This window comes from Mandrillus leucophaeus, unplaced genomic scaffold (genome assembly GCF_000951045.1).
Source record: "Mandrillus leucophaeus isolate KB7577 unplaced genomic scaffold, Mleu.le_1.0 Scaffold420, whole genome shotgun sequence".
NCBI lineage: Eukaryota > Metazoa > Chordata > Mammalia > Primates > Cercopithecidae > Mandrillus > Mandrillus leucophaeus.
In genome coordinates, this window is record NW_012104477.1 from 1156138 (window position 1) to 1179042 (window position 22905).

Genomic DNA, 22905 nt, shown 5'->3' on the forward strand with positions numbered 1-22905 from the left:
AAATGCAAGAGATGGGCCTATGAAGGTTCTGACTCCAGTAACAGGCATGGGGGTCTCATTTCAGGATTGTGGAGGAGGAAGAGAAGTTTAAGAAGCAATGGGAAGAAGACTGGGGCTCAAAGGAACAGCTACTCTTGCCTAAAACCATCACTGCTGAGGTGCACCCAGTACCCCTTCGCAAGCCAAAGTGTAAGTTTCATGAGCCGGGGGAGAGGCTAAGGGGACTAGACAGAAATGCTGGCCCTCCCTCCCCTCACCACCACCCCCAGGTGGATAGCCCTTGGTGCTATGGGCTGCGGTTCCTTTATGGAGGGGCAGCTGTGGGTCAGAGACCATCTGCCCCAGCATCAAGGTAGGAGGGATCTGTCTGCTCCGCTTGTTCACAGGCCAGCTCCACATACCCAGCTCCCAGGTCCCACACAACACTGATGCGGGCAGGCTGTCAGGCTGCTGAAGAGGGAATAAGGGCCATGGCAAAAGTGGGCTAGCTCATGGGATTACTGTCCTAGTGTTTAGGGTGTCGGGTCCTCCTCCTACTTTGTTCTGAACAGGGACTGGGGTGAAGCCAGCAGCAAAAAAGAGAGGAAGGAGCTCACATCAGAGAAGGGCTCTGATGGTCCAAGGTTGATTCATAACTGTGGGAGAAGCTTACTAAGTATCTCCAGCCCCTATATCCCTGTACGTGGACCACTGTCACGCCACTCCAAGAATGGAGGCAGGAACAGGACTAGGAAGCTTCTCCCAGACACCCAGCTGTGGGCTGCGGCTGTGCTATTCTGGAGCCTCAGCTCATATTCTCCTTACCATCTCCTCTCTTCATCTGTCCCACATCCTCACCTCCAGTTTCAGTCTAGGCCTCTACCACCTGCTCCCTGACCACCTTCTCAACCCCCGTTTCCAGATGCCTCTTTAAGAGGCAGCCCACACTGCCAGAGGAAAACGGAGGTCATGACAACCACAAGTCCAGGATTGCTGGTTGGGTCCTTACTCCTGCCTTCCAGCTGTTTTGACTTATAGTTGACACAGGACAGGTCTTACTCCAGCTGATTGTGCTCAGCTGACCTGGGAACCTCCAGCTAGGGGCGAATCTGGACTCAAGAGCCCAGGTTCCCCATCTCTGCTGTGGGGCAGTCATTTGGCATGCTGTGATGGGGTCTCAACAGCTCTGTCCCCAACTTTGGGTCACATCTGAGACCTATGGGAATGTCAACCTGCCAACACAGGCCATTTGCACCAAGGAAGAGGTGCAGGTTATCTGGATGGTTCCATTTCACCCCTCCCTGGTACAGGCAAGCAGCTCCCAACACATTTCTTCCTGGCAGCAGGGCAGTGTCATCTCCTGGTCCTCTCCGAAGGACAAAGCACCCTCTCATCGGCCTCCCCCATGACATTCAGTATCAGTTGAGGATGTAGCCAGAGCTAAGCTCCCAATGAATGATCCCTGTTTTAGACGGGCAGCTAATTTGCTCTTATAAGTGAAACAGGAGCTTCAGGAGAGAAATCGATTTTAATTGCTTCTCATGGAAGTAATCCTAGTCAATTTGGTACCTTCCAAGAAACTGGGCCTCAGCTTCACAGCAAACACACCCTCTCAGGAACAAAAGAAAATAAAAACCCTTTCACTAGCTGGTTATTTATTTAGTGCTTTTAAACCAAATCAAGCTCCTTGAATAAAAAGACGAAGAATTTTGCATTTGCTCAAGGTAAATGTAATCCTAGGCAGCTCCACAAAGCACAGGATGGATGACCCCCGCCTGCCTGCTGAGCTGGGACAGCTGCTGCCTCTATCTGTCTCCGTATGCGCCAGCAATTTAATTCTCATTTGGACCTAAGGCAGGAAATGCAGTGAGGTCCCTGAACCAGCTCACCTCCTGCCTCACTCCCTGTTCCCTGGGGGCTAGCATGGTCTAGCAGGCCTGGGCCCCAGCCAGCTCCTACCCAACCACCCTTCAACTCAGGGACCCAGTTTGCAATGGGTTATACCTGACTCAGGTTTCTATGCCTGCAAGGGGTGGGTCCTGCTTTTTTTTTTTTTTTTTTTTGTCTTGAGACGGAGTTTCGCTCTTGTTGCCCAGGCTGGAGTACAATGGCATGATCTCAGCTCACCGCAACCTCTGCTTCCCAGGTTCAAGCAATTCTCCTGCCTCAGCCTCCCAAGTAGCTGGGACTACAGGCATGAGCCACCATGCCCGGCTAATTTTGTATTTTTAGTAGAGAGGGGGTTTCACCATGTTGGTCAGGCTGGTCTTGAACTCCCGACCTCAGGTGATCTGCCCATCTCCGCCTCCCAAAGTGCTGGAATTACAGGCAAGAGCCACCGCGCCTGACCCCAGGCCCTACAGTTTTTTAAAATAAAAGAACATGGGGCATCCCTTACCTAGAAAATGAAGTCACTCATCCTAATGATGTGCCTGGGACTGACTGCCCCCCAACCTGCGCCAGGGGGCTCTTAAAATTGCTGCAGCCCACCTACCCATGGCTGATCCAGCAGACCCCCAACATTTTGCCAAGCCCTGAAGGCCGGGACACCACCATGGAGGCTCCTAACAGACCTTCCCTTAGCTTAGGCAATAGGTGGTTACATGGGAGTTCAGGGGGCAGCCTTGGCTAAGGATCCAGTAGCTGAGGGATTCTTGAAAGAGGGAGATGTTTAAGAGATCTCCAACCTTCTCTCCCTATCCAAGGCCCCATCAACTATCTCCCTCACCTCCACCACAAGAGACCCCATGATTTGGAAGTTGAGGTTATTTTCCTAACAAACTATTAAATAATCATTTGTGTTCCATTGTTTTATTAAGTAGCCCTTGTTAGTAAGGGAGCATCAGGGTTCCACTGTTGGGTAAATGTAATTTGAGCCAAGAGCCAAAGAACTTAACAGCCCTTGCATAGGCCAATGGGCAAGTTCTGTTAAGCTTTTAAAATATTAAAAAGCAGCTCACAAGCAAACTGGTACACTACCTTCCAGAGTCCTAGGGAGGCCAGAGTCCAAGCTGGAAACACTGGAATGGAGGGTCTGCTCTTCTCTCCACATTATGTCAAAATTCAGGTCTTCCTAACTGCAGGTGCCCCTTTTACCTTTTGGGATGTCCCCACCTCCTCAGGGCCTTCAGCCTCCATCTGCTGCCCACACTGTTCAGACATCCCCTGGGGACCCAGAGCTCCAAGGCAAGGGTGATAAGCAGAAGGCAGGAGGGTCTTTCTCCCATTGCAGCCCCTTGCCCTCAAATGTGTGCGATTCTCAGATATTCCCATCCCCCTCGCTGCACTTCCCAGCCTTCAGCCCAACATCCTACAAAATGGTTCTCACGCTGCCCTCAGATCTGAGTTTCCTGTTGTTAGCCCTTTGTACAGACAGATAAACTAAAGCTACTAAGGTTGAAAGCACTGTATACACCAGCTCAGAGCAAAAAACCTTTGCTCTGCGCTCCTGAACTCTGTCCCTGCCCCTGACCTCACAACTCCCCTGGAGGAAGCTGATCACAGGTCTCCACACTCCTGAGAAGCTTCTCCAGCCTCTTGGTCTCCCAAGTCCCTTTTGGTTCACCAGCTTCCTCCTCTTTTCCCCGGTAGATCAGGGAGTGGAGCCTGAGCTCGAGCCCACAGATGACCCGGATGGAGGCACGGAGGAGCAGGGAGAGCAGGTTCGCGCCCCCGCTTTGCTCCCTGGCCTGGCTGCTCTGCTTGTCCTGCCCGCCTCCTCCTGACCACAGTGCAGACACCCAGCTTCAGGGGACCAGCATGTATGGGGGCCGCTAGAGTCTGTAAAGCTCCTCTAAGCCCTAGCTTGGCCCAAGCACTGTACACAAAGCGTAGAGGACAGGACTCAACCCCGAGGGTGGTAGATCAGCTGTCGCACACCGGTACCACTGAACTGCTGGCTCGAATATTTAGATATTGCCAAATTCCCCCTCTGCTGCTCTGGCCCCTCCCCCAGGACCCCCTAGACCACTCCCAAATCCAGCAACTAAGGAGGTAGTGTCTGGTCCAGCAGGGGGGTTTCAGCATCCTATTCCAGCACTCAGGCTGGTCCGGGGTGGGTAATTCAGCCATCGCTCTTGGCCCCAGGGAGCTTCAGACTGGGGTTATTACTCTGTGGAGCTGTGGCCTAGGCTAAGGAAGGGGGCTGGTGCACTGGTTATCTGGCCTGGATGAGGATATGTTTTCTGGGGGCACATCTCCTGCCCACTCCTGCTGGAGCTGTCCTTCCCAGAGCTGTCCCAGCCACTGCCTTCTCTTTCAATGTTGAAAGTGGAGGACTTGGCCTGCACTATGAGACAAGCCAGTTTTGTTGTGTCGAACAACAGTTCTAGGCAGACACCCAGGCTCCCTTTTGTCTTGAGCCATTTCTTGTATGGAGGGACCAGACATGGGTTAGAAAAGGCCTTATTCTCTTTCAACAAGGCTTTGTATGTGAAGACTGTGATTTGGAAAAGCTCGTCCTTCCACAAGGAGTTTTCTCTTTGATGTTCTGGCCCTGACTTCTGAAGCCAGTGTCCTGGGGAGAGGCATTTGAGAGTGACCCGGGGCCTGGGAACTGGGGCTTTTCTCAGGTGGTCTTAGGCCTGTTCTGCAACCAGCGCGAGGCCAGGTAAGCAGAGCTGAACAAAGGGTGCAGTTTTGCTGTTGGATCGGCCAGTGCTGTTCATCTCACAAAGCCATGCATTGCTTGGGAACCCAGCTCCCATCTGCTGCCCATGGATGCTCTGGCTGAGCTGAACTGTGTCTCATCATTTTGTTATCTGTGTTCTTATAGCTTTTGGGTGGTTTTATCGTTACGATGGCAAATTCCCAACCATCCGGAAGGTAGGACAGGGTTGGGTGCTATGCTGGTGTGCTGCTGAGTTTGCCGTGGGTTTTGGCTTTTCCCAAACATTCCTTGTCCTGTCAACACTAAATGGTGTGACTTGGCCTGTTCACTTGGAAGGCTAACCCCATCTGCATCTCTGTGTCAGGCTGACATCAAATGGCAGGGTGCCATTGCAAAGGCAACATCGGGAGAAGGATCCATGGTGTGAGACCTACCCAAGTACCATCTGGCACTGTGTGCATCAGCGCCGGCCCTGATGGGCACAGGAAAGGGGCAGGAAGCTTCTCCTTGTTTCTCTGTCAAGTAGAACTAGAGACCAAGGCCAGAAGCTTGGGGTCAGACAGAGCGAATTATCAGGGTGGGTGTACCTAGTGCATGTTATGAGACCGGCTGTGCCAGATGCAGCCTGCCTGACGAGGTGGAGATTTGCTGCCTCAGGTCAGGACAGAGACCCACTCCAAGCACAGCCCTCTCCTAGGAATATCTCTGCATGTGCCCAGGATAATGCATTTTCCCAATCTCTAGGACCTTTAATTTTCTCTCTAAATCTTATTACAATATCTCCAGGCCTTGTAAAACTCTCTTGTCCTTGTCTTTCTAAATCACATTGACATTTGATTGTGAAAACATTGCTGTTAACGTCTGTAATTGGACATTCGAGATGACTTGGTATTTGGAAGTCAGGCAACAGCATAAATCTGGGTGAGCTAAATTATCATTTGACCAGCGCTTTCTGGCGAGATGTCAGTCCCCCAGAAACCAGAGCACTGGCAGCTGAGTGACCTTGAGGATAAATAACTTCTCCCTGCCTGTAAAATGGGAATATTAACTGTGCCAGGAAAATCTACCCCCTTCCTCCAGCACATTGCTATTAAAATAACAAACAGTAATATTTTTCCTGACAGAGGTAAATGCCTGTATCTAGGAAAATAGATCATGATTTGTACAGCACTGAATAAACTTGGAACAGAGCTCCTCAGGGAATTCCTTCCCACATTGTCCTGGTCTCAGAAAGGCCTTGGTCTCATAAGACTATCTGTTTCACTTGATAGGCTGACTTTGGTGGCTTAGGATGCCTCATTGGGTTAGATTTCTAATTCTTCTCTATATACTGCCTCTACTAGAACTCAGCTAGAGAGGACAAAATACACACACGTACACACACACACACACGCACACATAGAAATTTACTCGAAAAAAATAATAAAGGAGACAGATATGTCAAATCTTTTTCAGACGCTAATAACATGTAAACGTAAAAGAACTAGAATCTTCTCCATATACCACCTCCCATCAGAAATCATGTCCTTGAAAGTGCTGTTGATAAAGAATTAGGGCTGCCTTTCCCCTACTCCTTAATCTACTTATTCCAGAAACAGCTGACATTTTGGTTTTCATTTTCACTTCCAAAAAAAAAGAAAAATTGCTTCTGGGTAAAATCAATAGCACAATCGCCCCATCTGCCTCCCCTCTCAGTCTGGACCAAAAGGAATGTTGTAACTGACGGGTCATGGATGTAACTGACAGGCCATGGATGTAACTGACAGCTGAAAGGACAACAGAACCATGCCCCTCGTCCTGGCTCTGAAAACCCATCATCATTTTTTCTAGAGCCGTGAGAGACTCTTTGTCTCCCAGCAGCTGGAACGCCAAGTCCCCAGGAAATGCAAGTGGGCATCTATGGCCATGATCATCTGTGCATAAATTCCCCTTATTAAAAAATAGAAAGATTCAGCTCATGCCTATAATCCCAGCACTGTGGGAGGCTGAGACAGGTGAATCACCTGAGGTTGAGAGTTCAAGACCAGCCTGGCCAACAGGGTGAAACCCTGTCTCTGTTAAAAATTCAAAAATTAGCCGGGTGTGGTGGCACATGCCTGTAATCCCAGCTACTCAGGAGGCTGAGGCAGGAGAATCACTTGAACCCTGGAGGTGGAGGCTGCAGTGAGCCAAGATTGCACCACTGCACTCCAGCCTGGGTGACAGAGCGGGACCCTGTTTCAAGAAAATAATAATAATAATATAAAAATTCAGTGTCTTCTATTTCCACCTTGGCAGTAAATCCCTCTAGGGCTCAAGATTCCCAGGCCTTTGGCCCCACAGAATTTATGCCGGGGCCTGAAGGATTCATGATTCTGACTAAGCCCTTTCATCAGAATTGCTTAAGTCACTCATACAGACCAGCCCTACTTGCAGGAGCCCACCGTCTGGCAGGGAAGGCAGATTCACACACAGCTAAGTAACCTGTGTGGGGCTAGTCTGAGATCAGTGGGAAATGCCATGGGGCAACCTGCCCTCTGCATCTGTACAGATGTGACTTTCTTGGGCATGAGACAGAAACTGACTACTACCCCGCCCAGAAGCCCTGACTCTATAATCTTAGTACTGGTAGTTTTCCTTTTTAAAAGCAACAGAATGGCCATTCTCCTCATGGTGGTCCTGGAGGAGGCCAGGCTCTTACTCTAGCAAGCTACCATTAGGCCATGTTTCTGTCTTCTCTTGGGAAATTGCTGTCTGAATCTCTACCACGATGGCAGGGATTCATCTGTCAACTGAGTCTAGTGAACAAGGTAGGCAAGGAACCAAACAGCACTCTGAAGCAGTGAGAACCATTTTCTCGAGAGGCTCATACACTGCTCTGGAGGTGGGTCCCAGAGGTGACCATTTCCAGAGCACATTAGCAGTGCATGGAGGTGTGTGTCTGTAGAAGAGGAGCTAGGAAGAGTCCTCAGAGGTCCATAATGGCCCACCAAGTCCCTCCAGCTGTGGATGAATGTTGTGTGTCCATTGCTAGGGAGCTCAGTTCCTCATTCCTGGCCTTGGAGGCTACGATGATTCAGGAAATTCAAGAGCAGATCCCCAGAAGGCTCGTTGGGGCCGTGAGTGAGCTCAGTGAACAGGGGGTTTCCTCTTTGCCCCAGAAATTGCCCAGAGTGTGGGCTGTCTCTGCTGCCCCTCTCCTGAGTGTTCGCTGTGTCCTCCACGCTGTGCATGATGGGGGCTGACCCTCCTGCCGTGTTTCCCTTGCCCCCAGCTCATCAGGGCACCATAGAAAAACTGGGGCCTCGAAGACTCGGGTCCAAATCCTGGCACCATCACTTACAAGATGTCTGACATTGAACAAGGGACTTTACCTCTCTGAGCCTCAGCTCCTTCACCAAAGAATGAGGATAAACCTACATAGGAGATCATTGGTGTAAATCCCTTGGCACATAGGCAGTTCATAAATGATCATTCTCTTCCTGCCTTAGTCCCTGGCTTCCCTGCAACCCCATGAGAGAAGCAGCCAGGAATGCAGGTCTAATTCCTACAGGAAAAATAAGGAGTCTATTTGCCTTTCATGTCCCTCCCCAAATCCTCTAGAACCCTGATGGTGAGTATAAAGCAGTTAAGCCATTCTCTCCGTCCTCTGCCTCCCAGTCCTGCAGTTTCCAGCTAGCCCTCAGTAAAGGGGCCCAGTTCAGAGGACACTGTGGGTCTAGACTCTCCAGGGTGAAACAGTTCAGAGTTTAAGCATGCGAGTAAAATCTGATGTCCCTGGCTCTGAGCCTCCAGGTCTGAGTGTGACTCCCACCACCTCTAGCTTAGGACAGGACCTCTACAGATGAGGCTTGCCAGCCCTCCCAGATTTTCTCTGGAATTTCCCAGGATGCATCTGTGAATCTGAACATGAGATGATGCAGAAGGCATGTGCCAGATACTGGAAAATCAACACAATGTCCTTTATTTATATAGCACTTATTTATTTTTATTTTATATTTTTATTTATATAAAACTTTTACAAAGTTCTTTCATAGATGCTATTTCATTGGCACTGAGTGGCAAGCTTGTGGGGGAGGTATTTTTACCATTTTGGAGATGAGGCAAATCAGGCCCAGAGAGGTTAAGGAACTTAGCCAAGGCCACACAGTTAGTTAGTGAGTGAACTAATAAGCCAGTCTTTCTGGCTGGTAAAGAGAATGTGTCTCCCACTCTGCAGTAGGTAACAGTGGCCTTCCTGTCCTAAACCTGAGGTCTGATGTCCAGTATGGTGAGACAGAGTTGGGGGAGGGGCTCACCATGGGATGGCTGTGTTATGTGAGGACTGGATGCCCTGTGTGCCATGCTGTCGACACTATTTGTAATCCTTGTCATATAAACAATGCCACATCTACTCAGAAAGGAAAAGATAAGAAGAAAGCCAAGTATGACAGCCTGCAGGACTTGAGAAAGAATAAGAAAGAACTGGAGTTTGAGCAAAAGCTTTACAAAGAGAAAGAGGAAATGCTGGAGAAGGAAAAGCAGCTAAAGATCAACCGGCTGGCCCAGGAGGTACGTGTCCTGCCTGCAGGCCAGGGAAGCATCCCTAGGACACAATGTGGTCGTTTCCCATGTGCTCCCAGAGGACCAGCTGGAGCTGTTCTCCCCAAATGGCGTACCAGGGTGGAGTGAGCCCTTCCCTGCTCCCCAGCCTGGAGAGAGAGATCGTGCCACCTGCTCAGGGCCATCTGAGGTTAGCTCCTGGCTTAGGAATTGAAACCAGCCTCCTTGCTCGGGAGGTGTGAGTCTGAGGCTAGCCTTTCTGACCAGATGGTAGGTCTCAGGTTAGCCCTTGATACACCTGGCTTAGAGGCTTGAGTCTGTCCTCTTCACTTTACCCCACCAGAGTCTAAGGCTAGGCCTCTCCATCTTAGGTATGGCTCTGAGGCTACTCAGAGTACGGTCTGAGGCTAACCCTTCTGCCTTGCTTATAGCTTTGAAGTTATGCTTCCACTGACCTGTCTACAAATCTGAATCATTCTGGCCTCCCTTCCCAGGTTATTGTAAGACCAGACCCCCCCCACCCAACTTAGCTTGGCTCTGAGAATATGGGTCTGAGACTAACCCCTTTGTGCAGCTGGTAGGTCTGAGGCTATCTCCCAATTAATCAGGCTATGAGTCTAAGGCTGCTCCCATCAACATAGGGTGTGTCTGAGGCTCGACCTCATCATCCTGGGAATATATCTGAGGCTGTTCCCCTGAAGACATGTCCAAAGCAACCTTCCACCATGAATAATTCCTATGCTAGGTGAGATGGGTAACCTTAACTCCCCGGCTGTAGGAGGTATCATTGTTTCTGCTTCTCTTTAACGCATCCATGAATCAGAATGCCAATTTGATTAGATTATAAAACCAGAGAAGTCCTGGAAAATGTGAAATTCATTAGGTCTGACATTATGAACAAATTAGCTACAAAATTAAAAATAAGATTGTGCTTCTGAGGGCAAGGCAGAATGGAGCAGGAAAAAAAAGAGTCAAGTTAAACTCTTGGAATGTGCTGGGGGAGGCTAAAAAACACCATTCTGGGAAAATCATAAGAGCCTCAGGGTTCATGGGGATCTGGGATCCAGCTAATCCCTCACAATACATAAGCCCCTTTTCTGATTTTGCCTACAAGTTCTGGTTAGTGAACTTGACACCCCGCCACTCTCTTCTCCCTTGCCACCTCCTTGAGGGCCAGTTGGAACAAGCCCAGGTCTCTTTCTAGATAGCGGATGCACCTCACAGTACTCTGGAGTTTTTAAAGGAGTGCTTTCATGCTATTTCTGTCCACATGTTATTCAAATGTGCCCTTTGTCCTCTCCTTTCTGCGCCGATCCTGGGTCCCAGGTGTCTGAGACAGAGCGGGAAGACCTTGAAGAATCGGAAAAGATTCAATATTGGGTGGAGAGGCTCTGTCAAACGCGCCTCGAGCAGATTTCATCTGCTGATAATGAGATTTCAGAGGTAACAGAGCCCTTCTTTCCACACAGACCCTCCTGCTGCCTTCAGAATGATTCACTGGGGGACAGTGGGAGGTGAGATGGCAACTAGCAAATGCCACTAGCCTCACAGGTGCCCATCCACTGTCCAGGCCCACCCCTACCAGCCCACTCCCCTCTTGGGGAGAATTTCTTGTCTGTATTTCTGGGTATACTCCCAGAGTGACACTAAGTCCCAGCTCATCCGAGATAGTCCCAGTTAGGCCTGTTGTCCTGGCATCATCACTAAGAGTCCCCCTTACACTCTCAAGGGCAGTCCAGTTTAGAGGATGAACTATGTGAACACCTTACCACCCACAGATGGCATAACTTGGGGCTCTCCTGCATTTGGGTACTCTCTACCAGCAGCCTAGTATGGGCTCAGCTGGGCATCCAGGTGGCAGAGGACTGGCACCCCATTGTTCTGGTTTAAGGGTAGTGGGTCTCCAGTAGCAAGAGAAACAGAGTAGAAGAGCATAGTGCTCGATGTATTGCGAAGTGGAGTGCTCATCAGAGTCACAATTACAGAACTTCCTTGCAATCCCCCCAGATGACCACAGGGCCCCCACCTCCTCTGCCTTCTGTGTCTCCCCTGGCCCCACCCTTGAGACGCTTCGCAGGCGGACTGCACCTGCACACCACTGACCTGGACGACATCCCTTTGGACATGTTCTACTATCCCCCCAAGACTTCCTCTGCCTTGCCTGTGATGCCCCACCCTCCACCCTCCAACCCACCCCACAAGGTCCCAGCGCCCCCTGTCCTTCCCTCATCTGGCCACGTGAGTGCCTCGTCTTCCCCATGGGTGCAGCGCACTCCACCCCCCATTCCCATCCCTCCCCCTCCATCCATTCCCACCCAAGACCTCACTCCCACCCGCCCACTGCCCTCGGCACTGGAAGAAGCATTGGGCAACCACCCCTTCCGCACTGGGGACACAGGCAATCCAGTGGAGGACTGGGAGGCAAAGAACCACAGTGGGAAGCCCACCAACTCCCCTGTCCCTGAACGGAGCTTCCCACCCACCCCAAAGGTACTCTCCCTGTTCTGCATGCTATGTTTGGAAGTAGGAAGAGTGGGGAGAACTGCTGTTTCCCATGTCCTCCACTGCTCCTGGGAGTGGAGACAGAAAGAAACATCATCTCACCCCATTTTCCAGGAATGTCCCCTCCGTGTGCATGTGTGGACATCCTGCATGTATATGGTTCCCACTGATTTTGAAGTGCTGTATTGTATGATGAATGGCCTGGGACCTTTGGGGTAAGCAACAGTGTGTCCATTTGATATTCATTGCTCTCTCTTGGCTCTTCTTTGCTAGTGTAGGCTGGTAACTTTCAATGCAGGACTTGGAAGGCTATGTTAATGAATAGCCAGCACTCTGTCACATCCAGTCATTCCCTGATAGTATCCCAGAAAGCCTTGAATATGGGAAATGACTCCTGATCTAGCAGGAGAAAAGGGAGGGGAGGAGGAAGCAGGGCACGGGTAACGCTGTACCATCAAATGCAGTGTTAGGACACTCTAGTGCCGTTTTCTACGGTACTGGCCAACTGCACTGCTTGAAGTGTAACACCCAGAAATTTCTGGCCAATTTCCCGCTATAGAAAAAATGAAGAGAGAGTTCCTAGAAATAATTTACTATTAAAAGAATAGGAATGTTTTTCTTGGATGTTAGGAAGATGAACAGTGTCTTTCTGAAAAAGACATATTTCTTATTAATTATTCGTAATCCAAAGACTATTTTGAAACATGCAATCTCTGAGGAAGACACGGAGCTTGGATCCCATGAAGGGAAAAGCAAAATATTATTCCGCTCCCGTAGCCATGAGGCCAGGCTTGAGTCAGTGCAAAAGCATCTCATGTCAGCTGACGGTAGCAGGGTTGCTGAGGGAGGGCATAGTCAATAGCACCTGACCAGTGGTTTTTATTAACCGTCCCTGCATGGATTTGAGTTCCTGCATGGAGAATGGGACAAGTATCTCAGAGCACTCAGGAGAGCTTACAAGGAAGGTGGGAGTGAAGAAAGTGCCAGATGCCAGCAAGGCTGCAGCTTCCAGCGGGAGACTCTCAGAGGGACCCTTTCCGGACCTCTGGTTGGGATTGTGAGCCCTGCAGCTTCGATAGGAAGAAATCTGCCTGTTCTGGGGACATCTTCCCCCAGAGCCCAGCCAGGAGCTGGTTTCTAGGGCTGAGTTAGCCTTGCACATTTTTCTCTGTAAGTGGCCTCCATCAAGATGAGCAGGCTTTTCCTCAACAAATTTGATTCCACATTGATTAAGTACCTGCCTGGGGCCTCTCTCTGTGAGGGGAAGAGGGGAGCAGTGCTGAAGATGATATGGAGGAGATTGACATGCCTGTGCTTTCCAGGACTTTGCCATCTGAAGGATGAGCTGCTGCCCAGGCAAGCTTCTGCTATAAAATATGCAAAAGCCATGCGCTATGGGAGGGATTCATTCTAACTGAAGGTTGAAGACACCTCTGTGGAGTAGAGGGCTTACGAGCTGAGCCTTGAGGGGTGGCAACACGTGGAGGATGGGAGCAAGGGCATTGTAAGTGCAGGGAACATAAATATGGCAAGTTGGAGTAGCAGGGAGTCGGACTGCCTGGGTTTGAATCCTGGCTCTGCCACTTACTAGCTAGATGACTTTGAACACATGCTACTTCATCTATCTGAGCCTGGGCATCCCTGTCCAAAAATAGGAATGTTAACGGCAGCTACCTATTCGAATCAAATAAGTTAATATATGAACACATTCTAAGTTAAGAATGGCAAGAGAGGCAGGCACATCGTGCATGTTCAGTAGACATTAACTATGGTTATTGATAGTCCAGAGTACAAGAAAATTTGGGTGAAGCTACAAACCTGGGATCTTAGCAATCTCAGTTAGTCTCAGCAAAACTTTGAGTCAGGGTCAAGATTCAAGACGGAGTTCAGATTTCTCAGATTCTTCAAGGCATCACGAAGTTCCCACTGTTAGTTCCTGATCAGAGCCCAGGGAAGGCAAAAAGCCCCCAACATAAGGAGCCTCTGAAGAACTGGACCGATAAGCGACATCAAAGCCAGGGTTGTCCCAGCCTCAAAGGCCAGGGGGTTGTTGTTTGGTTGGCTTCATCTGGCCCACCTCTCACCCTTGTACCACCCACCCTCTTCCTCCCTGCATGCCCCTGGCAAGGTGTCATCAGTGCTGCAGCAGGAAGTGTGAGTGACCACACGCCCACACAGTCGGCCCAGCCACCAGCAGGCCCCAAGTCATGGAAACAAATGCCTGTGTTGGCTTGACACTTGTGCCTGCCACACCAGCACCTGCCATAGGGGGGGTTTTCAGGGCCAGATCTGTCCACAGGCACTGTCCCATGTGCTCACCATACTATTTAATCATTCATTTATTCATTCAACACATGCTTATTGAGCACCTACTATATGCCAAGGCACTATGCAGGGCACTGGGAGCCCCTGCTAGATAGACAGTTGCAGTCTCCCTTCTCAAGACAGTCTGGTGGGAAACAAAGAAAAGTAGGCACCCGCTACACCATCAGGGTGGAGATGGAGGAAGCACAGGTGCTATAATAAGGAAGAGGGGTGGAGGAGAGGAAAGCTCAAGGGAGGCTTCCAGAAGGCAGTGATGCCCAACCTAAGACCTGGGAGGTAAAGCGGAAGAAGGAAAGAGCACATGTAAAGGCCTCAAGGCAAGAAAGCCTGGCATTTTTTTGAGGTTAAAGCTAGGCAGTGTGAGGAGGGTGGTGAGGAGTGAGAGATGAGGCTGAACAGGAAGATAGAGAAGCTCATGAAAGGCCTTGGGGGTCAGGCCAATGAGCTCAGTACTGGATGGGGACTCTTGGGAGGGCTTGGGGCAGGGTTGTGAATTGATTTGATACATATTGCCCAAGGAGATCAAGTGGGTTAGAGCCAAGCAGACAGGTTGCATCAGCTCCCGTGGATGCCACTCTTACTGGTCCTCACCCCATGGCCTCTAGAGACTATGTGCCTACCCACTAGGAACAGCAGATGCTTCACACTGTGGTCCAGGGACTGGAGCTGTGGCCAAAGAGACAGCCCTTAAAGACAAGGGACACTGGATAGCACCCATGACCACTGAGAGAGGGGTCTGAAAGTGTGTCTCCTGGGTGACACTGGCTGCAGGCAACCCCAAGTCAGGCTCTAGCTCAAGCATCTGATTTCTTAGAGCCACTCAGTAGCTTCTGTGGTCTCAGCCCACACTGTGGCCAATGGACTTCTCATCTCTCTGCGAAGATCACAGCCCCAGGACCTCCAGCAGGTTGAATGAACCAGGCTGGCTTCGCATGTGCATGGGTGTAGATTTGCATGTGTGTAGAAGTAGCATGGCTGGCCTTGGCCACCCCACCATGACCTCACCTGGGTCCCTGTTAAACTAACTCCTGTAGACATTTTGCCCAAGCCCACAGCCTCCACGAGGCCCTGGCGTGTCCACCATCTCCAAACCTGTCATGGTCCACCAGGAGCCCAATTTCATCTACAGGCCAGCTGTGAAATCTGAAGTTCTGGTAAGCCCCTTGGGTCCCCTCCAGGTTGTCTCTAGAGGAGCAGACCAGGGCTACCTCCCCTGGGCTCTGCTGTCTCTGGAGTGGAGGGCAAGTGAGGTGGGACAAAAATGCAGATCACAGATGCCATCTCTTAACCTTCTTATTGGCCAAGAGATGAGGCCACATGGGTATAAGTGGATGTTGGCATGACCAATGGAATTTCTGTTTCCCACTTGATGTAACAGCCTGGGGCTCTGTCTAAAAGTAATAATATTCACTAAGACCTGTGAAGAGCCTACTATGTGCCAGGCTCTGCATGGCCTCAATTAATTCTCACAGCAGAACTGTGGGATGGTTCCTGTGGTCATCCTGTTTAACACTCGAGGAAAGGGAGATTTAGAGAGGTTACCAGAGGGGGACCAGGTGCCCCAGGCAGAGCCTGGACTTAATACTTACCCTCATGCCTTTCATGCTCCAAAGCCCACACTCTTACCTTCATTGCCATCTTGCCAAAACCTACAGAGATTCCAGGTGCCCTGGCCCCTGCCCTAAGGCCTGTTGTGGCCTGGCAAGAAACACCCTCGGATGGAGAACTGGCCAGAGCAGGTTCACTCCCCTTCTCCAACTTACTTCTTACCTCTCACTGGGACTGGGAGTCTGAGGTGTGGTCCTGGGGAAGTGGGAAATGTCCACCAGCCTCAGTTACTGACAGCTAAGGGAGCTGGGATTCGTGTGCACCTCCCAGAGGTGCCGACCACTGGCTGGCCTCCCATGCACAATGAGAAGATAGTCATGTCAAAATTTTAACTTCCCTTTCAAGGAAACTCTATCCAAATGTCAAGGCAGGACAGCTGAGATATTTATTTTGGGCCTTAGCTGTCCCGTCAGCTCCCCAGAGAGCTAAGTTTTTGCTCCTGGGACAGCCTGCAGATGCATCCATGTCATGGTCTCTGGCTAATGTCAAGGGGTGGTGTCTGCTTGACGACAACTGGGTAGCATCTTTGGGCACTGAGCAGGCCCTTAACATAAGCCAGACTGTCTGCTCGGGGAGGACATTGGCAGGGCAGCCCCAGGCTGGCAGGCCCGAGGCCTGGCACCAGGGGGCAGACAAGACCTATCGGTAACATCCAGTGTGGAACTTTTTTTTTTTTCCTCTGGCAGCCACAGGAGATGTTGAAGAGGATGGTGGTTTATCAGACAGCATTCAGACAAGTAAACTGATACCCACTGTGTGTCTGGGGGTCTCCCCACCACCCCGCATCCCTCCCACTCTGTGCCACTTCTTTGTCTCTGGGAGTACCTGGTCAGGTCCACAGTGGCCCCATCTGCCACCAAGCGTCAGGCCAGAGCTGTGTCCTCCATTTCCTGTGCAGGGGTTGGGGAGGATTTCATATCAGATGGGGATCCAGGGCTTGTTAGACCCCATGCATGAGCTGAGAAAAAGCAGCAGGATCCCTGGGCACTCACCTCTTCTGCTGCTGTTTGTCCAGAGAGGAGCAGGGCAGGAGGAACCCTCAGAGGCCCACAGAGGCTAAGATGGGCCCTCGCTCCAGCCCTAGGAGAGAGGGAAGGGGCTGCTTAGGTGTCTCCCTGTACCTTCCCCTCTTCTCCTCCGGGCAGATCACAGCTTCACCAACCCTGCCTGACACTGAACCAGCGTCAGGGAAGAGATGGTAGCTGAGGTCCTCCCTGTGCCTAGGGTAATCCTATGCACAGGGGCATGGAAGTCCTTGCTGGTCCTCTGAGCGGCATTAGGCAGGCAGCCACCTACCCACCTGCCTCCCAGGGTACCTCCACAGAGCCAACCATTGGATTGGCTGTTTCATCACCAATGAAAGAAACCCCAGGACAGAGGGAGATCTTGCAGCCAGCCCAGGCTTCTCCAGCCTCCTCACTGATAACCCACCATCAGACCACAGGCTGATTTGACTGTAGGCAGGGAGCAGAGGGACGGTATCAACTGTGCAGTGAGACACAGGTGTCAGCAAAAGAGGCTGCTCCCAGCCCAGGGATTTGTCGATTTAATCTTTCCAGCAACCCTGGGTGGTAAGTGCTATTCTCATACCCATTTTCTCTATGAGAAACTGAAGCAGAGAGATTTGAAAATGTGCCCACAATGGCACAGCTAATGTCAATCCCTGGATTTGAATCCAGGAGGTTGGTCTCTGCAGCCTGTGCTCTTAAACACTGCGCCATCCTGCCTTAAAGCACTGTCGTCACAAAAGAGGCCTTCCAGGACCTGGCGGTTTAGGGCACAAACAGCCCTCCCAGGGAGAGAGGCAGGGAAGTACAGAGTCTAGGCTCCAGAGTTGGAGTCAAACCCTTGCTCCCCTGCCCACTGACTGGGTGACCTTGGGCATGAATATCACCTCTCTGGGCCTCAGTTTCTTCCTCTGTTGAATGCGGGGCTGGGTTGCCTCTTTAAGGGCTGACCAGCTGCTGTGACTTATGAGTCTCTGATCTAAATTCACACAAAACACAAGTACCTGCCATCTGGCTCATCCCTGAGAGCTTGTTCTCAGGATCAAGGAGCAAGGAGGCCAGAGCCAGCAGTGCTCAGCCTTCCAGGAGAAACAGCCAGAGCAAGTAGGGCCCTTAAAGTCACAGAGCATCGACTCCACACCCTGCCCAATGATCCCTCTTGCCCGTGCATTCGCTGTGCCCCCTCCTCTGTCTGCTGCCCACACACTGACCTGGATGTAGCCTCCAAGCTGAGCTAAGCTCATGGCCTCTTGGGGTTGAGCCTGGGTGATTAAGGCAAGTGAGGAGGGATGCCAGGCAGATGCTTAGGGATCTGTCTGCTGATATTTGGTGCTCGTCTTGTGCCTGGAACTTAGTTGGTGCATTCTGAGGATGGAGGAGTCTGTGGCCTTGCCACCACGCAGACCATGGGCCCCAGGGGACACTTGGTGTGGTCTAGGGACCTGCATGCTGCGGGTGCCTCCACTCAGACAGCGAGGCCTGCCATGGGGCTCTCCTCCGCTCCCACCTTCCATGGGAACCAGCTGTGGCTCTGCTGCCCTTGTGCTTAGCATCCTGGCCCCTCAGCCTGGGGGTGCCCCTGGCTCCCATTCACTGTGTATGACTCCCAAGGAAGGCCACCTAGTTCAGGCACTACCTCACTATGTGTTCAGGTGCCACCTCACTGTCTTGTTTCTACAGCCTGGAGCCATTGTCCCCACAGCATCCCCCATCAAGCCAGGTCCCCTGAGCTGTGTGTCCTCCCTTCTCCCCTAGCTAAAGGGCCAACCTGCGCTCCCCAGAATCTGGGGAGGCCTGTTGCCTTCTAGGTGAGCATTACATGAGAACACTGCCAAGCCCCAGGCAAGCACAGCTTCTTGACACCACCTGCTTTCCTCTTGGTGTCCATGGCCTCCCTCCACCATCTTGTGGCTGATTTCCAGGAACAGCCTTCTCTTGAGCTGCATGGTCCCCTCCTGTGGGGTCAGAGCACTGGGTGGAGACACCCTGGGCTTCATCCCCCAGGGTCTGGGCCTGCTCCAGTGGAGACTTGGAAGAGATGAGGTGGGGCCTAAAGGACTTGAGGCTGGGCTGAGACTTTCAGCAAGGCAGACGCTGCCTCTCCAGACCATCTAGAGGTCACTGGTGCCCCTGCAGCCCCTGACGCTTGTGCTGCTGAAGCAGGGCAGGGTCGAGATCCTCTAAAGTCTTCCTCAGCCTCCTGCTTGTCCCTGCACAGGAGTGTCCTGGCTGCTGGGGCTGCCAGCCTCCTGTCTGCATCCCCCACCCTGGCCCCGCCTTCCCTGGCCCTGCCCCTCACTTCTGACCCTTGGATTCTGACCATTCACCCTCCTCCTCCTTGGCCCTGACCCTCATGGGCCTCTGCTCTGTTGCCCTAAGGCCCTCCCTTTGCTTCCAGGATTTCCGGAAATATGAGGAAGGCTTCGACCCGTACTCCATGGTAAGAGATGACTCTTCTCTCCTGGGGGAGAAACCCCAGGAACAGGGCAGGGTGGGGTTAGAGTGTTTGATAGTGGTGCATTCCGGGCCCTGGGGTCCTGGGATGAGGTGGGGCACACAGGAGCCCAATGATGCCCCAGCTGCTCTTCCCACGAAGGTTCCTTCCAAAGGGCATTCCAGTGTGAACTGTATGGTGCACATACACGTGTGTGTGTCCACTGTCCCCATGGGGCCTGGAACCCCCAGTTGAAGACCAGTATGGGTGGGGCTGGGCACGGTCCCTTTGCCCATGTGCTCTGTGGGGCCCATGTCCCATAGGTGCCTGGATTCCTCTTCCAGCCCTACCCCCAGCACCATCCTTCAGGCCAGCTCAAAGCTTCCCACTGTCTTTTTCCCTGTAGTTCACCCCAGAGCAGATCATGGGGAAGGACGTCCGGCTCCTACGCATTAAGAAGGTACCTGGGCATGTGGAGGGCGGTGGGCCGCCATCCCTCTCTGCGCCTGCCCCTCCTACCTTGGTTCCCTGCTTCTAATCTCAAGGTCACTCCTGGGTGGCCTCTCAGGTCCCCACTGTCCTCCCCTCTCTTATGGAGATGCCTCTCTGTTGTAGGGCCACATACCCAGGCCCCACTTGGCACCGAGGCCACGTTTTCTCGTGATGGCACTGCCGGTGGCCCCATGGCTTCTCCCGCTCTTACTGTGGCTCTGTCAAGAGACTCCTTGGTGCCCAGGGGTCCACAGGCTGCTGTCTGCTTGGCTCCCTAAGGTCTGTTTTCCTCTAACCAGGAGGGATCCTTAGACCTGGCCCTGGAAGGTGGTGTGGACTCCCCCATTGGGAAGGTGGTCGTTTCTGCTGTGTACGAGGGGGGAGCTGCTGAGCGGCACGGTGAGTGGGGACCAGCCACACCCAGGTGTGGGGATGATACTTTCCTCTTGGTGTCCACAGCCTCCCTCCACCATCTTGTGACTGATTTCCAGGAACAGCTTTCTGTTCCTGGAACAGAGATTAGACGGGGCCCTCCAGGAAAGCAAATAGGTGACCACTTGGAGTGGGCTGACGGTGCTGGAGAGACGCCCTCCCACTCAGGTCCATTCATCCGACTGCCTGTCCAATCCCTGGGGATATGGGATGGTGCCGGGACCTGTGAGTACACAGCCAAGCCAGATGCTACCATGCCCTCAGCAGTCCCCAGCCAGGGTTGGAGACAGGCTCAGAATTGCCACATACTGAAAGTCACAGCGTGGTCTGCTAAGGGCTGACGGGGAACTCAGAGCGGAGGGAAGCTGTGGGGACTCTGAGGGGCCCCTAACCCACCAAGAGGAAGTGGGAGGCCAGGAGCACTCCTCAGAAGGGTGAACTGTGAGCTGAACGTTAGTCAATGTCAGCCTCACGAAGGAGAGAAAGGGCTTTTGAGGAAGAGGAGCAGTACATGGAAACCCCTAAAACCCTACCTGTCCTTTCAGTGATGGTAAGAGCCAAACATTTGGCCAGAACTAGCCAGAAGCTATTTGTGCCAGAAAATGTTCATCTGGCTCATAGCCCTGTGTCTGAGCGTTTCATGGATATTAACTCACTTAATCCTCACAACAACCCTGAAAGCAGGTTCTGTTATGATTCTTATTTTACAGCTGAGGAAACTGAGGCTCAGAGAGGTTAAAGTATTTGTTCATGGACCCACAGTCAGGAGAAGGCAGAGGCAGGATTCAATTCAGGCAGTTTGGTCATTTTGCTTTACTGTCCAGCACAAGTGCCACCTCTGTCGGAGGTCTTCTGCAGCCTTGTCCCTTCCCAGAGGGCCAGAGGCCCCCATACCCTGTGTCTTTCTTCTCACTTTGTTTTGTTCTTTTCCCCTTATCTACAAAAACACCCTCTGCTGATGAGTGAAACCTTTGCAGACCCCAGGCACAGTCTCTTGCTTCAAACCATCACCCTCTTCACCTGTCAGTGTCTGAAACCCCTCCATTGGTGATTTCTTCTTCTGTGTCAAGGAAGCTCCTGAGTCCTTTGTGGCCGTTTGTGGAGATGTAGGTGCCCTTGGAGGAGGAGCCCCAGGCCTCTTACCTTCCCAGGCCAGAGTGGGGGATCCTATGAGCAGATCCCTTCCAGGCAGTCCTAGGCTGGAGCCAGGCTGTACCACAAGCTGTAGGAGGTAGAATGGAGGTGGTAAGAGGTAAGGGGCAGGAAACAGGGGAAAAGGCCCTTGGGGGCTGGCAACCAGGCCTCTGTGGGTTACTAAGGTGAAGTATGGGCATTGGGAGCCCTGGGTACAAGTCCAACTCAGCACCCATGCCCTCAGTGACTTCACACTCTAAGCTTTCATTTCAGTCATAGAAGGGGGTCCTGCCCAGCTGGGCAGCTGCCCCAACCCATCAGTGCTCACCCAGGCCCCCCCTTCTTCTGTCTTCATCTCTTTGTCACCTGGTGACATTTCTGTGATACCTGCCTGCTGTGTCTAGCAGAGAGAGGAGACCAGGATGGATGGGTGACTCTCCTGGGTCCTTCCCACTTACAAAGCCCCAACCCAACCACTGCCTTATTACCCCTGAGACTCTGTCTTGGATTTGTACAAAATGAAAAGGTGAAAGTCACCCATCCCCACTTGCCCTGCACAGAGGCAACTGCTTTCTGTGGTTTGGTCTTGCACCGCTTTGAACATAACCAGCCACTGATGACTTTCCTAGGAGCACGTGTTTTAAGCCGCCATGGCCGCCATTGTCAGTATCATACACCACATTTCTGTGGGCCTTCATGCCCACAAGTCTCCTGGGTGATCTATTTCAATGTGACCTGGAGAATGTTCTGTGGACATCAGGACCAGGAGAAATTCCTCCAAAAAGGGCTCTGATGTCGAAGAGGTGTGGAAAACGACACACAATCTGTCTACCTGTTGGAAAGCCGCAGTGCGTGTTAGCACATTAAAGACTGACAAATCCTGCAGTGGGTAGCCCTGTTCAGCTTATAACTCAGCTTTCCCCAAAAGTATTAGATCCCAGGCATCTCTTCCAAGAGCACCTTATTACAGCATTCATTTATTCAGCAAATATCTACTGAGGTCCTATTTTGTGTCGGGCATTATATTAAGTGCTGGGGATACTATGGTGAACCAGAAAGACAATCCCTGCCCACATGGAGCTGACAGCATGGTGGGAGAGACCATCAGTAAACAAGTAAACAAACAGATTAATGATTAAAAATTGTGAAAAATGCCAAATAAGAAAAGACTGGGATGCTATGAGAGAACAGGCAAGATCTACATTTGACTGAGTGGGGGTCAGAGAAGCCCCTTCTGACATTTCCTCTCAGACCTAGAAGAAGAGAAAGCAAGGTGGGGAACAGCGACATGAAGTTTCTGCTGCAGGAGACAGCAGTGGCAGCTCAGGGACCTGAAGAGGCCAGCGTGACTGGGCAATGGGGAGGGTCGGCTGGCAGAATTGACTCAGGCCTCTTACTGTGCTGGAAATGCAGGTCTGTCTCCCTCTGTGGTAACAGAGGCTCATCATCAATGATGTCCCGGTTCTCCAGAGCTGGGGTAAGGGGATGTAGATGGGATAGGGATGAAATGCCCTTTGACTAGCCACTAAGCAGGTAGCTAGTTTCCCCTCATGCTTTCTGAGTCCACATGACCTTTCAGAACCCAGGTTCAGGTCTCTTCTGCGGTCCAGCAATGACCCCTCTTTGCCAAGCCCTGGGCCAGGCATGCGTCACATACAGCCCTGTTGGCCAATCAGCCTCATCTGCCTGCAGGTGGCATTGTGAAAGGGGACGAGATCATGGCAGTCAACGGCAAGACTGTGACAGACTACACCCTGGCGGAGGCTGAGGCTGCCCTGCAGAAGGCCTGGAATCAGGGTGGGGTAAGAATAAGCCCCCTCCATCCTTTCCTCCCTCACCTGCCTGCCTCAAACCCTGGGCTC

At 51.8% G+C, this 22905-nt stretch overlaps 1 protein-coding gene across 1 annotated transcript in view; it reads left to right on the forward strand.

Annotated features, from left to right (window-relative positions):
• USH1C (Usher syndrome 1C (autosomal recessive, severe)) overlaps positions 1–22905 on the forward strand; it is a 52130-nt gene that overhangs the window by 25038 nt on the left and 4187 nt on the right. Inside the window, 10 exon segments of the mRNA XM_011992964.1 lie at positions 4754–4803; positions 8966–9118; positions 10436–10552; positions 11117–11599; positions 14971–15090; positions 16231–16281; positions 18950–18991; positions 19392–19445; positions 19777–19876; positions 22736–22845. Of these exon segments, the coding sequence (XP_011848354.1) occupies positions 4754–4803; positions 8966–9118; positions 10436–10552; positions 11117–11599; positions 14971–15090; positions 16231–16281; positions 18950–18991; positions 19392–19445; positions 19777–19876; positions 22736–22845 (1280 nt within the window).